Source organism: Centroberyx gerrardi, chromosome 4 (genome assembly GCF_048128805.1).
Source record: "Centroberyx gerrardi isolate f3 chromosome 4, fCenGer3.hap1.cur.20231027, whole genome shotgun sequence".
Classification (NCBI taxonomy): domain Eukaryota; kingdom Metazoa; phylum Chordata; class Actinopteri; order Beryciformes; family Berycidae; genus Centroberyx; species Centroberyx gerrardi.
In genome coordinates, this window is record NC_136000.1 from 22,318,713 (window position 1) to 22,336,707 (window position 17,995).

General features: G+C 45.4%; 1 protein-coding gene across 1 annotated transcript in view; it reads left to right on the forward strand.

The window, feature by feature from the left end:
• Positions 1–17,995, forward strand: part of LOC139912525 (neural-cadherin) — a 72,157-nt gene that overhangs the window by 8,789 nt on the left and 45,373 nt on the right. The window contains exons 2-5 of the mRNA XM_071900353.2: positions 9,680–9,877; positions 11,954–12,179; positions 14,578–14,782; positions 17,588–17,699. Of these exons, the coding sequence (XP_071756454.2) occupies positions 9,680–9,877; positions 11,954–12,179; positions 14,578–14,782; positions 17,588–17,699 (741 nt within the window). The remainder of the gene's footprint in view (positions 1–9,679; positions 9,878–11,953; positions 12,180–14,577; positions 14,783–17,587; positions 17,700–17,995) is intronic.

The window sequence follows — 17,995 nt, forward strand, 5'->3', positions numbered from 1 at the left end:
ATTTTCCCCATCTGTGGTTGAACACGTCTGTTATGCCTGCTCCAAACTAGACTATTGTGCGTGTGTGAGCACGTGTGTGATCGTTTTGTTGGTTTTTTTAACTGTGGTTCGACTGCCAATTTGTGGCCGTTCTCAGCGGAGCCGGCGAACGTGCGCGGCTCTCTTTCTTCCTCTCTCCGTCGTCAGCGTAGGGCTTAATTCCGCGGACTAATCAGACCATATGTTCTCTACGGTCTTATGATGTGCTGAGAAGGATGGGATGGGGATGCTATGTCATTAGCAGTGCCAGCCTTGCCGTGCAAACGCACAGACACGCGCCACCGCCACACACTGTAAGGATCAAGACCTGGAGCTGAGAGCGCAGGGTTCACTGCAGTCCTCATTGCAGTCCTCATTGCCCCTGTGCCTCTAAATGAAAACTAGGAAAAGAGCAGGATTGGAAAATGAGAAGTCAAGTTTCTGCATATCCTATTTTTATGCCTATATATAGTATCTGTGTTTAGACTCCGTCGAAAGATTGCCAGCCTGCTTTGCATGCCATTTTTCACAAGTTATCGACTCGTAATTACTTCTGCCCTTTCTGCCCCGGCAGTGCAGCTGCAATTTAATCGAGTAATTTGAATAATTAATTGCGTGAATGTTTGTTAAGTTGCTTTTGATGGATATCTCTGACTGAGAATTGACTGCGTCTGTCAAACTCTAAATTGAGGATCTGTCCCTAAACGTTCTGGGACCCCATGAATAATCATCTGCTCAAAGTCATAAATGAGTCACTCAGCTTGTCTTAATATTTGGATTGATTGCGAGATCATCGCATATTTACACCACCAAATCCTACTGACGAGATATAAATATGAGATTATATCCAACCAATATGAATATCACATCATCATAGATTTGGGGCATTTAAATCATTTATTATTTCTATTTAACATGTATATAAGAGATAATCACAGATATCCGTTGTTAATGTGTTTTTGATACCAGATACTGTGATAAATGGTGATGAAGCGGGGGTGTTCGTCATTCGGGTCTGATGATGTTAGCCCCTCTCTCCCTCACACGCACTGGGAGTGATAAACATTGATCTTGTTTAATCTTGCTGGCTTGCTGCTAATGCCGCTCTGGATGTGAGACGGGAGATGATGGTCAACACAGGACAGACTGCTCACTGGATTAGATGTTCTAAATGAGGACTTTATCCTTTCCTCTTTCCCCATTAACAATGTGCCAGACTAGTCACATGCTAACAGTATGATACATGTGACCAGTGTAGTGTGTAGCATGTTTTGTGTGTCTGTGTGTATGTGTGCGTGTCTTTGTGTGTATGTGTGTGCGTGTATGTGTATGTGTGTGTGTGTGTGTGTGTGTGTGTGTGTATGTGTGTGTGATACAGACAAGAGACAGACAGAATTACATTCATGTGTGCATTCATGCATGCACACAGCGTTCACATCTGAGGAAGCGTCGTCAGAGCCGGAGCCCACGCTCACACTCTGCCTACTGCTCCATGCTAATCTTTTCACCTGCAGTTGTTCCACAGCAATACATTTGCAATGTTCAAGGCATTATTGTCCCTTTTATAACAATAGCAGGGGGAGGCAAACAGGGATAGGGCCTTCCCAGAATCCCTCTCTTTCTCTGGTGTGATAAACAAACACAGACCCAGGTTCTGGTTCCAGTGATAGATTAACGCTGTCTAACCCATACACTGTGGCTTGTTTTCCCATTAAACCTGCGCGGCTCCCTCTGTTGCTTCTGCCTGGCCCCGGTCCCTCTTCGTGTCGGTGTGGGTGTGTGCGGATGCTTGCGTGTGAGTGTGTGTGTGTGTGTGACTATATACGTGTGTTCCTATGGAAAGATATCGAAAAGGCTCTCAGGACAACCCCCATCAATCACCAACTCACAAGGAAATGGAGAGAGGGATGGAGGATGAAGGGAAGGATGGAGGTCGCTACAGCAAGCAGCATCAGGGGATAAGAGAGAGAGAGAGAGAGGAAGAGTGGATGGATGGATGGAGCAGTCCGGGCCGGCTCTGATTGAGCTGGGTAGTGTAGTTTATATCCTTTAGAGATAAGGCCGGGGCGCACTGCTCAGCAGCTTCCTCCCCCTGTAGCTCGAACCGAGCGTGATAATAAGAAAGCGTGAATGGGGCAAATTGAATTAATGCCGCGGCACACCATAAAAGCCCTAACTATAATGCATTTTAAAATCCTATAATGAGCAGAGAGCTAAAATAATTTCACACTCCAGTGAAGAAGATGGGCCTCTAACAGATTTTGGGCCAGGCTGACACTGCCAGGGCTTTTGTCATTTAATGTGACTCTAGGTGCTGTGTCGAAATGATACTTACTGTTACTTTCAGGGGTACAGCAGCGTGAGGCAAACTTAGTGAACAAACCATTTAAATTCCCAAAACACACACAGAGTTTAATCAGAGCATGGAGCGGCTGCTTGACTGTTGATGTCTCGCTTGGGTCACTTTTACAGTCTCGGGGCAAGACAGAGTTGCAGAGAGGGCACATCTGCCATGAAAGTACTCCCTCATTACTCTCCATTAACGGCCCATTCAGTGTTGGGGACAGCAGTAGGAGTTGGACCCTATCCTGCTTGTGTCCACACACACACACGTGCACACACACAGAAAAGCACAGATGTGCACTTACGCATGTACACAAGCACACACAGAGACACACACACTATTTTCACTCTCTTTCCCAAGCTCACATGCTCTCTGCTCTCCCATCCCCATCATTAGAGTCACACCATCGTAAAACTGAAATTACCTCTCCATCATCAAGCCAGGGAGAGAGAGAGAAAGAAAGATAGCTCTCTGACACACACTAACACTAACAGACGGGTACTGATGGAGACTAATGACCAAATGAAAGCCTCTGGTATGAACAGTACCCCTTCCTGTTTAGAGTGGAAGAGAGCAACATGGCAGCATCCACCATTTCCTCTCTTCTAATCTCTCCTCTCCTCTCCTTTCCTCTACTCTCCTCCCATGCGCTAACAAACTCACCATTCCCAGAGGAATAGTGGTTTTTTTTTTAGTTTAATGGTGTTTCTTCGAACTCCTTGCACTTCCCAATAAACCTCAGGCTAGTGTGAGCTGAACGGTGGAGTGCATACGAGCATCTTAACAGTCTGCTTACTACTGGAGACACACACACACACACACACACACAGATGGACACAGCTACACATGAGTACACAAACAATGCTCACTTTAAAAAAAAAACTTCACCACGCTGACATCACATGCATATGTACATACACATGCGCACATGAATGCGCAGACAACACACAATTCGATACAATTTCGATCACACACACACACACACACACACACACATATACACACACATGCATTCCCTCCTCCAGACTCATAGGCAGGAAAATGAAAGCCCGGAGCGAGGGGCAGGAAGAGGCCAAACAACAATTTATATCTGTTCATACCCATTTAGACCAACGCTCCTTTCCACATTTCTAAATAACTGCTCTGCTGTGAGCTGCGAGACAGCGTGTGCACGTGTGCTGTTGCACATTCATGTCATTTGTGGGTGGGTGGATGGGTGCAGCATGTATGACTGAGTGTATAAAAGGCTATTTCTACAGTAGCTGTCCTTTTGGATGGGAGCCATATGTTCCATCACAGATTTGAGGATAGAGAGTGTACTTCACCAACTGTAATACAGAAATACAATACTTGACTACTGATACAACACTGATGTAGAGCAGATGTAGTGCTGGGTCACACAGTCATTTTCCCTCTAATTTCATTCAAGTGTTATCATGCAGACAGCTCTAGATGTGTTTTTTATCTTCGCCTACCCATCAAAAGCTCCTCTGGTCTGCAGCTTGTTGAGTGCAGCAGCGAGGCTTTTAACTAGAGCGAAGAAGAGAGCTGATACAGCCCAGCGCCCGTTTTACCTTGTGTTGGCTTCCTGTTGATTTTCAGATCTTAACATTTTCTTCTTACGTGACAAGCGGCTTGTTTTAAGCGTGTTTTTTATGAGCTTTAATGAACTCCCAATCTTCAGAAATCTCAGACGTACAGACAAAGCTATTTGGACTGTTTCAAAGTCTAGATGAAAGACAAAAGGCAATCAAGCATTTTCGATCGGGGCCTCTAAACTTTAAAGCAACTTGCCTGAGGAAATACGATCGGCAACGCTGTATCTTCTTTTAAGACACAACTGAAAACTCCATTATATTGGATTCAACTGCTAACTTGTTACTGCTCTCATTATGCCGTAGAAAAAATATTGATTTGTTTGTTGGGAGCGCTGGGTCCTATCGGCTTTGATGGTGTATTTAGCATCAAGTGGACTTTGAAGCCCATAGCATTGTCGTTTTTTTTTGTGTGTAAAGTATTGATTGTACAAATTGTATTTGTGTTGCTAATATTGACAATATTACTGTTACACTGATTTTTGCTCTCTTCTGCTGCATGGGTGTTAATGGAGCCAGCAGCGTGACCGCTCCTTTTATTATAGTGGATGGTTTGGTATCATCCAAGTTTTGTTTAATTTCTACAGCACTTTGTAACTGTTAGGAGAATACTCACAATATATCTGTAAAAATGTGGCTCTTTAAAAATGGTCATGTGGTAATATGTTCACATCAGTTTATGTGAACAGACAACCTTATTTCTTGTACAATAGGCAGAGCCATGAATTAACACACATTCCAGACTTTCAGGCACAATTTCAGACATTTTGTGTCAGCGTGATATTGATTATCCAGCGTCAAAGTCAAGGAATCAATTATGTGTCCTTTGTGTGTGAAGGACACTGAGAGGGAAAGAGAAATAGTTTCATCTAGATGGAAGAAGATGAGAGTTTGTGTCTTGGCTCGTGTTGCAAAACGTCAGGCACAGAATCTTTCAGCAATAATTTCTCAGCACTGACATTGAGAACGACAACGCTGTTTGAATTCTGTCGACACATAACGAACCGTAACAGCATATATCTTCTCATGACAGTGGCTTCTTTGTGTGTGTGTGACTTGTATCATGAATATATCAACATGACTAAAAAAATCCATGACAACATGACTCACATGACTCTTGAGTCATGTGAGTCATGTTGTCAAAAAGCCAAACATTTTGGGGGAATGCGAATTAAAGCTGGCAGCTGCTGCGTTTAGACATAATCTTCCCCTGTGTTGTTTTTAAGTATGTGAGGATGCATCGTAGACATGGGCAGATTTAAAAGAGATGGTGATCTTAAAGGTGCATTAAGTAAGATTTTTACGGTCTCACACAAAATAGCTATAATGCATCTTGAGGGGGTTGCTGATCAGTGCCAGTGACTCAACCATCATTTGCTGAAATTCCTGGCTTAAAAACTCACTTTCCACCCTGCCAAGCCCACCCACCCCCTCCCACACACACACACACACACACACACACACACCTACGCACATTTTCAACTGCTTAACGGTGGAGGACAGTGCTAGGAGCGAGTGACTGGTGACCAAAAAAAGCAAATGACAAAGCAGTATTATTATTGCAGTATTTTGCATCATAATATAGTTTCTGGTGGCTCTCTGCACTGATTAGCTAGCTCACTCACCTCAATTGAATATGAATATGTGACTTTATTATCTATGTCAATTACAGGCCACTGTGAACTGTCCATGTTGCAATTTCTTGGTTGCAGATAGAGGTTAAATACAAATCATAGACTTACTTAATGCCCCTTTAATGGAACACTCCTATGTGCATTTATTGTAGAGATAGAGGAGCTAAAATGTGCAGAATGTGAAAATGTCTGCCATTTGAGATTGTGTGTGTGTGTGTGTGTGTGTGTGTGTGTGTGTGTGTGTGTGTGTGTGTGTGTGGTTAGCATGTCAGTCATACTGAGCCACTGAGTCCAGAGTGTGCAGTGCAGGGATCCCTGAGTTAATAGATTTCCGTCCCTGGTGCTTTCAGCATGTTGATCTCCTGCTGACGGCTTCACACTCTGCTTTAAGCACAGAGAGCAGGGGGTGGGCAGCTCAGAATAGAGCCTCCTTAACACTGCAAACATTTGGCTAATGTACCTTATTACTCCCCCATTGAGCCGATTTTCACTTTCCATTCACTCGCTGCTAAAAAAGCACTCCTGAAATTCCCCGTCTCACACGGGCCATTGATATTTATGCTTGCAGACGCAATTTGCGCTCATCTAATTCCACGCTGGAATATTCGGATCTTAATTCCCCTCCTCGCTGGACTCTGGAAGTGGAGCAAGGGATCCATAAGGAAAAAAAAAAACCCTGTGATTTTAATTATATCTTCTATCTCAAATTTTCGCCTCTTGTGTTGTGCGCTCTGCTACTGTATGTTTCCTTTGTAAACACAGATGCTCCTGGAGTCCATTGTTGTGCTTGTGCTGTTTGTTGTTTGTTTCCCCCTGTGCTCTTGTCTCTATAATATTATTTCACATTGTCGGCTAAGCATCACACAATATTCCCTCCCCCATCCTCCTTCACCCTCTCTCTCTCTAGATTTCTATATATGTATACAGTATATATTTGTGTTTCTGCATCTCTGCCTCTCCCGCTCTTTCTGTTTCCCTCTCATCCCCTTCCCACACGCACTGAGTGTCCTTGTACTGTGGGCAGTGTATATGTGCACAGCAGCACTTGAGACAACTTTTCTTTTTTTTTTACACCGGCAAGCCACTTAGCAGCTTTATATAGCAACTACCCAAGGAGAGGATTAACAGCAGGGAACATCAACAGAATGGCTTGCAGTGATATAGAACACACACACACACACGCACACAGCACACACATTGTACTCACTGAGCCTTGGCTAACCACACACAGAATACTCCTCTCATCCACCTCTTTATGATACATTATTATATTAGTCATCCGGCAGATGCTCTTATCCTTAAGGGATTGTAGTGTATAGACCGGCTTTTCATCAGGCTGAGCTGCAGAAAACACATCAGACTTTGAACCATCCGGCGGAGCCCGGGAGCCTCTGCCTCGCCCGGTTATTTGATCACCTCTCTTGTCTCAGTCAGGTGCGGCGGGAAGTGTCAGGTTTCGCCGCTCGTTCGCGGCCGTTCTTTATTTAATTCTCCAGATCATAGAGAAATCGCACGCGTCCGCAGCCTCGAAACACACTCCCTCACTCACTCACATCACTCAGACGTGAACTCAACCAGTCGCTCACCTACTCTCTCACACACACACACGCACACACAAACTCGCGCACGCACTCTAGTACATTCTTCATTACCATTCTAGAGCTGATGGGCTCTAATTATCTGCCTTGGCTCTGATTAGTCTCTCTGTAACGAGCTAATTAGACGGAGCCTTGTAAAATCATCGCTGCCATTACCACAGAGACATGGCTGGGAAAAGCACCAACAAGCAGGAGGCAAGGCATGTGGCGTGCTCCGCTCCCCGCAAAGATTTGATAGTCAACTAAATGTTAAGTAGCGGAGCTTTGATTTCTCTTTGATTAAGTGCCTTTGAAAAACCCTCTAGTTTGGAATAGAATCTTTATCCGTTCTCATTATTCATCACGAAAGGATTGTTCCTTCTTACGGAGCGGGACGGTCTGGCTAAAACCGCATAAACTGCCGCTGTCGACATTTTCGGCGATAGCATCTGAGCATTGATTAGTTTCTCTGCCCCTGCGATACAGTGGCTATTTATCCAAACGAGCTATCGCCGGATCCAAGTCAGAACTTTTCCCTCCGCTGAGCAACTTTAAAGCCTGAGCAGAAAGCTAGATTAATTCTCTCCTCTAGCTTCTTCCTCCCTCTGTTATTATCCCTCTAACAATCCTTTTAGGAGCTGTCACACACTTTATGGCTATTGTGTTTCAGTCATGAACACTCCAGAGCTAGTCTGGAGTGCAACACTGTGTTTTTCATCAAAATGCAGGCTATCTGGACTATAAGCCAGTTAAAAAGAAATAGGAAATGTGATCTCAGCATCTGTTTTCTGCTGTCAGACCCAGCTGAGCAAACCGTAGGTGCTGTTAAATATTTACGATTGCAATTCATTCATTTTGAAGACTTTATTTCAAGGATATATAGTTTTCATTATTGGCTATAACAGATTTGTAGAGACGGAAGATTAGGGAAACCAGTAAGGCAGCTTTTTTTGTACAGTGACAGAGCACATCTGTTGAGTCAACCCTCAGGTAGCAAAAGGATGCATCAGAAACTCCTGCTGCTTTTGTCTCGGATTAAAAAGTACATATATAGCCCCTGGTCAAACACAGGAGACCTATTACATAATGGGATTTGAAACCCATAGTTACTTTTATCCCTTAGGTAACTAACCTGTGTGTATGTGTGAGAGAGAGAGAGAGAGAGAGAGAGAGAGAGAGAGAGAGAGAGAGAGAAAGAGGAGAGAGAGAGAGCGACTTAGACATGTGCATGTCAAGTGTGTGAGCATGTGTGTGGGTGTGACCGTGACAGGCCTGCATGTCAAATCCTTGTGCTTGTATTTATTTGTGTTTGTGTATGTTTGTGTGTGTGTGTGTGTGTGTGTGTGTGTGTGTGGGTGTCCTAGTGGGGGGGTTCTTCTCCTCTTGGGTGCGGGAGATGGCCTCTGTGAATCTCAGTCTACTGAACTGGTTGGCAGCCCCTCTGACATTCCTTCATCCTGTGTTGACACTGGATCACAGCCAATATCTGCAGAAATAGTGACTTAGCTCACAATTCTGTGACTTGTTCCACTTTGCAGGAATAGATTCCATACAAAACGTGTCCTAGATTGGGGCTGTAACAGTGTCAGTAGTTTTTTGTGCACTTTGTCTTATCTACCCCTTGCTGGCTCTATTGTCATAAGTTGCTAGATTGTGCCGTCGTGTTTCCTCAGTACTTTACTGAAATAATGTGGATAACGATCCCCGCTATCAGTTCCAGTTAAAGGCTCGCTAGGCTCCTGACACGGCGACTGTAATGCAGTCGTACACCAGCCCTCCTTGGGCACTGCTGTGCTCTCTTGCTGTCTAGCCCAGCTCAGGGTGAGAGAGTTGGTAATTGGATTCCAGGAATCTTCTTATTCACTCCAGTGAGGCTGTGTGCAGGCGACAAAATGCCTGCAGTCATGAGGCATCATCTCTAGGCCCCTGTGGGAAGATCAAGGTGGCTTTACACAGACTTGCTAGATGAGACCCTGGCTGAGACACTCTCCCACGGGAACCTGGGTGTCTGGACGGCTGGATGGGAGCCCTGATGGAGGATGGATGGATCATGTCACCTCCACCAACCTCCACCTTGCGCTCAGACAGCCTCCCTGACACCCACTTCCAACAATCTCGCAAGCCCGGCAGCTGTGTAACAAAGGGAAGGAACGTGGAAAGAAAGTAGAGAGATAGCTGTTAAATTGCGACTTTTAAGATAGCACTGCAATTGGCTTTGACCAGCACTCTGGGCCGAAAAAGAAGAGAATAAGTCAATATGTCGGTATCTGCTCTACATTCTGGATATAATAAGCATTCAGATTTATTCTGATCCTGCAGCATTAGGTTTTTTTCATCTACTGTAGCTGGTTCATATCTCACAAGCCTCCCCTTGGTACCCTCGGTTGACTCGCTGCCTGTCTCCGCTTTGGGTTCCCCTGGCTGCTTGTCTCCCTTCTACCCACACAGTTACATGACAGCTGTCACTTTCGGAAACCACAGCGCCGTCACTATCTCTGTACTATCCCCCAGGCCCAGACTGGTACCTGAACAAGGTGAAGCTGAAGATCACCGATGTCAATGACAACGTCCCTGAGTGGAACATGGAGCCGTACCCCTACCTGGCTGTAGTCTTCCCCGAGGCTCCTCCGGGAACGCTGGTCTACCAGCTCCAGGCTCGCGACGGGGACGAGGGCGACAGCGGGGAGGTGGAGTACTTTCTGTCTGATGGTAAGGTTTCTGGTATTCGTACGTAAACGCACACACACACACACGAGATGGAGATGAAGGGAGTTGTATACTGGTGGAATACTTCTTCTACTTCTTCCTCTCTCACTCTTAAAATAGGCTGGCAGACTATGGATTCCTGGATATAAACACAGCCAGACTGACAGCAGCACAGTCGCTCCGACAGGCAGCCACAGGCAGCACGTTCATTCATGCACTCATACACTCTATGCATCTCTCTATTAGTTTACCTGTCTCTCTGCCCGTCTCTCTCTGCTTCTGTCTCTCTGTCTCTCTCTCTCTCTCTCTCTTTGTCTCTCTCTCTCACACACATATACTCTCATACACACACGCACACTCACAGACGGCCAGGGGCTTTCACACATTTGTGTATGCACTCATCATGCGCTCTTGTGTGTCTGTCTGCTTCTCTCTTTGCCTCTCTCCGTCTCATACACACACAGAGAAACACACATACACACACACACACACACACACACACACACACCAACACATAGAGTGGGCTATTGGAAGTCTGCCATAGTAGTGGAACCCCTGGTGGTTGATGGGATAGAGGTTTGTTGCCATGTCAGAGACGGGGGGTTGTGCTAATCTCGCTCTTGGGGGTTTACACTCCGCCAGTGACGTTCCTCTGACCCGCATTAGTGCACACCCCCACCCCCCCTCCCCCTAAACCACAATTACCACAATTTTAGTGGATTTCTCCCTCCTCCCTCCTGCTTGATCTCTTGTAGGCAGTAAGGTTCAACTGGTACAGCGAGTACAAGCTAAACAAAAAAATAATCCACCTTCAAAGTATTCCAGAACAAATTTCTGAGATTTCACATATATTTTATCTAATCCTCCTGTTCAAATACATCCTGTGCTTAACTTTAAACATGTAAAGAGGATGAGAGTAGCTGACCTCTCTCTCGGTGAGAGAGGTTTGGCTTATATAGCCTGACCTCGTTCTTTAGTATTTACAGCACATGCAGAGCCTGCTGTGTTATGATTGGTGAATAGGATGGTAATATTTGCTGTTCGATGAATACGCCTTTTACCTATGACCTTTGGAGAGCTCAGTGTTTCTTTGTTTGCCTTTGTGTGAGAATAAAATGTATTATAGATCATGGACACAAGCGCATATGTTGTAATATTAATAAAACATCGGTAGAGTCAGTCTTCCTTTCCTCTCTGCGTTCTAAATAAAAGATGGCCTGGTGGTTCTATACTGAACCAAATGTTTCTTTAGCAGTTTTTATTTGATAGTTTGAAACACCAACAGATGAAAATGATTTTTCCCTGTTTGACAGAGAATAATTCATAATTCATAATAATTAACTCATTACGTATCTGCCTTTGGAGATAGCTATTGATGACGCAGGCTGAAATTCAGCTTGATCTCACTATTGAATGTTTACTATGGTAAATGGTAAATGGACTGCATTTATATAGCGCTTTTATCCAAAGTGCTTTACAATATGCCTACATTCACCCATTCACTACTACCATACTGCCAAAATAAAAAGTACAAAATGCTGTGTTCCTACATATAATAATATATGTTGGAACTGTATTAATACAGTTGTTTTGTAACATGTCATGCATTGCTTTTATTTTATTCTATAGCACAATAGTGTACTGTATGTGAACTGTATGAGCATGATGAAACCTGCTCAAACTTTTGGCATATCCATATGGCATAATAACCTTTCCTAAAGGGTTTTAATAGAAAACAAAAATGGTTCTAGTACTATCCAAGCCACAACAACACTCTCTGGTACTAAATAGAAATGTTTGTTAAAGGTTAACCAGTGTGTTTATACAATAGATAGTGGTTATTCATATGGCAAGAGCCTTGACAATAGTATGAAAATAAAGCATTGCATGGAAAGAATGAATGTACGTGGCAACTTGAATGACAATGACAATGATGAAACCTACTTGATAAAAATAGAATCACCCACTTCCCTTTAACATCTGAATAACGGTTCTGAGTTAGTGCTCAAGCTGAGATCATGGGATATTCTTACAGGTTCAGATCCTGTGTTGGACAATGTCATGTGTATCACCCTGTAGGAGGTGACGGCTGCTTTGCGGTGGACAAGAAGACAGGCCAGGTGGCGACCACGGGCCTGGTGCTGCAGCGGGACAGAGAGTACTTGTTAAGTGTGGTGGCCCTTGACGGCCTGGGCAGCCGCAGTGCCCCTGCCATGCTCTCTGTGGTGGCAGGAGCCAGAGCGCCGCAGTTCACCAACACCACCTACGCCATCTCCATACTGGAGAACACGCCCGAAGGACAGCCGTGAGTACTGCACATGCTCATGTCCAAACACACAATTAAGGACACACACTTAAGCAGGGATGAATGTACGTTTGCATGCACTCAGTCAGTCAGTCAGTCACTTAGTCACACAAACACATTCTGTTTCTTACATATCGCTGTTGTCCCGGGGAATTTAAACCTTGTAACCTTTGGTGATTTTCATGTTTTCTCTCCAATTGAAGGATTACATGCTCTTCTATGGGTTGAGTTAATCCTACGAGACTTGTGCTTTTGAAACCCTTTCAGATCTCATTGGATAAAGTCAAAAATACATGGAGGTCAAGCTGAAAACAAGGCTGTGTTTCTTAGTTCCTTTAAAGTTGACATTTTGGAGATACAAGTGATGATATGTATATACAAATATTGCTGTGTACAGTCTACATCTATATTCTAGTAATAATATATTCTATATTCAACTGTGTTTGTGACATTAAATGCATACAGCCATGACTTCTCACACCCAGTGGCAGTCAATGGCCTAGAGCGGCAGGTGGCTAGGGGCGGCAGGTGGCTAGGGGCGGCACGCTGCGGCAGAGCGCTGTTACGGTTGTTGTTGTATTCAAAGTCATTTCCCTCCTGTGCGCTCGTGCCGTGCGCTGCGCTAGGAGCGACAGGGCGCAGCTTTATTTATTATTATAATATAAATTTCAAAGTAGTTCCCTTCCTGCGCTCATGCCGTGCGCCCCATCAACTGTGTCGTGATTTCTGTAAATTGTACTGTAATATTGAATGTAACAATTATTTGTCATCTTCCAATACATTGTTTTTTCTATTTGTAAATATGTTATATTTGCATTGTATAGTGTTATTTTTCTCTGTAGTTGCTGGAAAAAAATATGTTTTTTATTGTTACACCCGCTACAAATCACTAGCATAAGGAATGACAATCAAGGAGGTAAAGAGTCACATGTTTATTACAAAAGTTAAGCTTGACAATTTACATCCGCCCACCTTAACCTCCTTACAGTTTACTTCCCAGCTATCACTGACAGGACAGGGGCTGAGTTACACTAAATCACACCAGTGCACACTATAATTAATAAGTCTTGCACGCTAGGTTGGTTAACACATTCCAAAGTTTAACACACGTGATTAATGTCACTGCAAACAATTAATAACTCCGTCACACCTTAAGCCTGCCCTGACTGTCTGACTGGGATTCGACCTGAGTAAAGGTATTGATGGGGGAAGCAAACAGATGGATAATAAAACAGAACAAACAAACGAAAAGAAAAAAGAAAAGAAAACTAGTCCGCCCCAAGGGCAATACCCAGATATTTTTGCCCGCTACCAGCACACTTGCCAGGGCGGACTAGACAGAAAAAGCAATACCAAAAACAAACTGGCAAACAACGAAAATAGTCCCACGGCAAGAGCAGCTAATGGACCACTGATGCTCTGCAGGGAAACAAATATTAACAATCTTAAAAACACTTTATTACATCAATATTAAAATACATACCGATTAAATGTTAAAAACTACATGCCTAAACTTCAAAATACCTGGTACGTCGGTCTACTTCGCTACCGACTACCAGCCACCTTCAACCCAACAGGGAAGCAGGTCTGAAATAAATGAAAACAATAAATGTCACACACATTCAAACCTCACAGCACAAAACGCTATACAAAGAAAACAGCCTTAGGCCTACCAATTGTTCCTGCCCCCTCGTCTTCCCTGCACGCCAGCATGGAATGAGGTGTGCACCTGCCTCACTCCACCGGCTTGAACCAACAGCCGCAACCTGGCGTTCCTCCTGCAGGTAGCCCTATATCAGCAAGCCTCTCTAATTGGTGCACCTCCCCTTTTTTACTCGGTGCCACCTGCCACATTATGTTATTTCACAAGATAGAAGGTTCTCTAAGGCTAATGAATAACGATAGCTTTAGGTGGGTCAAGGGATTATAACTATGTGTCGGGTAATTGGAAGAATTCTTATTGTTGTTACTTGAATCTCTGAAGCAATAATGACTAATGAGTGAAGTTCTAGCAGCTAATGTACACATGCATATGCACACACTCTACCTTGGTGTTGCGGCTACCTATTGAAACTTGCTGATGTGCTGAATACTCATCTTGTCACACTAGTGCACTCAAGCATAAATCCACATAATAATAATGCTTTCAAAAACACCATTAGGCAAAGCAAACTCTTACCCATAAAAACACAAATATAACAGCATAATAATACCACATTACTACACAGAATTACTAGTATTGATTGAACACGTTTTTAACACTTGACCTATTGACCATACAGTAATTGATTCCATTACAACACGGTGAACAGACTGCTGTGGGTGTGCGGTTTTCCCTTCTTTTTTTTTACACCATTAACCCCACAGCGCCGCCTGATTAAACCGTTTTGTCCCGCAGCTTCCTGGTGGTGTTGGCCATTTCCTTCCAGAAGCAGCCAATCAGCTACAGCCTGTTGATCAATCCCAGCAGCCTGTTCAGCATCCGGCAGGAGACCGGAGAGATCAGCCTGACCCGCACCCTGGACTACGAGAGCGACCAGCGGCGCTACCTGCTGATGGTGCGGGCCAGCGAGGAGCCCGGCAGCCTGAGCGCCGCCATAGAGGTTAGTTTAATTAGAAAGTGATAGAGAGAGTGTCAATGAGCCGCGTTAAGAGCTTAATCACTCGTGTCAACCAATCCAAGGTGAGCAGAGCCGAGGTTCACTATGATGTTTTATTACTGAGTCAGTCAAGTAAGAATTTACGGAATGGAAATCCGCTTTGTTGCCGAGCTCGGCGGTGTGATGCTATCCTGCTGGACGCTCACAAAGCTCTCTGACAGGCCAATTACACCTAAACGCTACGCGGCTCAGATATCGCCAGACAAGACAGCATTAACTGGAATGATCTGATCTCAGCGCTGACCTATTGGCACCGCGATGCTTTGAGTGAACCACAATAGAGAGGCAGCAGAGTTTGTAACTGTCTGCAGGAAACGCATGGTTGGCTGGTTTTGAAAAGTTAACAAGTGGACCATGGGCCCAAATGATGGTGTTTTTTTGGGGTTTTTTTTTGCTTTGTTTCCGCCCTTTCGTCTCTGTGTCTCAGTAAGTGATTTCTGTGGAGTGTGAGATCTGGAGATGCACCGTGTAAAATATACAACACACTCTGAGGCACTTGGCATGAGAACTCATAATCCTAAAACTTTATTCACTAAAGAGACTATCTCTCGTTAAACTGTTCATGTATTCAGTATCTTTTAAATTATTAATTCAAAGATTTTGTTACCCAATTATCATGTCAGGCACTTATTTCACACCACAGATTTAGCAGGCAAAATCTCTTTCTGCTCAGCTGAATGCTCTGGACCAGTGGATGGAGAGTCTGGGCCTGGGAAAACCTATCCCAGCTATTTCAGGACTATTACTCAGCTGTCACTTCACACTTTACACACAGTGGTGACAGGGAGCTTGTAGGGCGGAGGGCGGCTAAGGGCCTTTGTCGAAAACACACACAGTGAGGCACACACATGCTCAGAACATTTCTATTTTTGACTCAGGAAAATCATGAAGCGGAAGATAAAGGATGTGTTGAACTGGCAACTTGAGAAACTATATAATGCAATTTAGATTAAGTTTTGAGGTCAGCCTCCTGTACAGAGAATTTCCCGCGGCTGTCTCCTGGATTTAAGGGTTATTAAAGAGATGCTAATTTTGTATTCTTCTACGCTGATTTTGTATTTTCCTCTCCTCTCCTCTCCTCTCCTCTCCTCTCTCCCTCTCCTCACCTCCCTTCCTCCTCATCCTCCAGCTCTTCCTTCCACTCCTACTCCATACCTCACCTCACTCCCTCACACCATCTCCTCCAACAACCAACCATCCTCACTCTCCCTCCCTCTCCTCACCTTCCTTCCATCTCCTCTTCCTCACTCCAATCCCTCTCTCTCTCCTCATCCCTCTCCCTCTCCTCATCACTCTCCAAACCTCTCCTCTCCCTCTAAACCTCTCCACTCCTCTCCATCTCCTCTCCTCTCCTCTCCTTCCTCACCTCCTCCAGTCCTCTCCTCTCCTTCCTCTCCTCTCCTCTCCACTCACCACCCAACCACACCACTCCCCACACTCCTCTCCACTCCACTCCTCTCAACACCTCCTTCCTCCTCGTCCTCTCACTCTCCTCTCCCACTCCTCTCCTCCATCACCCCTCCGACATCCCTCTCAACCTCTCCTCTCTCCTCTCCTCTCCTCAACCTCTCCTCCCTCTCCTTCTCACTCTCTCCTCACCTCTCCTCTCCCTCTCCTCCCTCTCCTCCTCTCCTCCCCTCTCCTCCTCCTTCTCCCTCTCCTCCTCCTCTCTCCCCTCACTCTCTCCTTCCTCTCCCTCTCCTCTCCTCTCCTCTCCTCTCCCTCTCTCACCTCCCACTCCTCTCTATCCTCGTCTATCCTCATCCTCTCCTCACCCATCCACCTCTCCACTCTCCCTCTCTCCTTCACTCTCCTCTCCATTCTCCTTTCCTCTCCTCTCCTCTCCTGTCCTTCTCCTCTCCTCTCCTCTCCTCTCCTGTCCTGTCCTTCCTGTCCTTCGTCCTCTCCTCTGCCTGTCACTCCTTCCTCTCCTCTCCTCTCCTCCCTCTCCTCTCCTCCTCTCCTCTCCTCTCCTCTCCCTCTCCTCATCCTCTCCCTCTCTCCTCTCCTCTCCTCCTCTTCCTCTCCCTCTTCTCTCCTCTCTCCCTCTCCTCTCCTCTCTCTCCTCTCCTCTCCTCTCCTCTCCTCTCCTCTCCTCTCCTCCCCTCTCCTCTCCTCTCCTCTCCCTCTCCTTTCCTCTCCCTCTCCTCTCCTCTCCTCTCCTCTCTCCCTCTCCTCTCCTCTCCTTTCCTCTCCTCTCCTCTCCTCTCTCCCTCTCCTCTCCTTTTCTCTCCCTCTCCTCTCCTCTCCTCTCCTCTCTCCCTCTCCTCTCCTCTCCTTTCCTCTCCTCTCCTCTCCTCTCCTCTCCTCTCCTCTCTCCCTCTCCTCTCCTTTTCTCTCCCTCTCCTCTCCTCTCCTTTCCTCTCCTCTCCTCTCTCCCTCTCCTCTCCTCTCCTCTCCTCTCCCTCTCCTCTCCTCTCCTCTCCCTCTCCTTTCCTCTCCCTCTCCTCTCCTCTCCTCTCTCCTTCTCCTCTCCTCTCCTTTTCTCTCCTCTCCTCTCCTCTCTCCCTCTCCTCTCCTTTTCTCTCCCTCCTCTCCTCTCCTCTCCTCTCCTCTCCTCTCCTCTCCTTTCCTCTCCTCTCCTCTCCTCTCCTCTCCTCTCCTCTCCCTCTCCTCTCCTTTTCTCTTCCTCTCCTCTCCTCTCCTCTCCTCTCCTCTCCTGTCCCTCTCCTCTCCTCTCCCTCTCCCTCTCCTCTCCACTCCTCTCCCTCTCTTGTCCTCTCATCACCTCATCTTGCCGCTAATCAGGTTCAGGTGTTGATAACGGATGAGAATGATTGTGTCCCAGAATTCCTCCAGTCCATCTACAGCGTGGATGGAGTCCCTGAGACCGTAACCACGGCAACGTCCCTGCTGCAGGGTGAGACTCTTCTGACCCCATATTTCACATCCATCTGTTTCTCTTTGAAATGAAGAGGCAACTATTAGAAAAGTCACTTTTTTCTACAGAAATACAACAGCTTTATTTTAATTGTCGGCAGAAAGCCAAGGCTGCAAACTTGGAATCATTTTATTGGCTTGTAGACCTGTAACATCTCCATCTTTGCCTCCTGAAAGGCACTAACATAACTCTCTGTGATCCGTTCCAATTATACTATTGCATTTATAATAGCTGCTATCATGCTTTTGCTTTGATGCATTGTGTGGTAAGGTGAT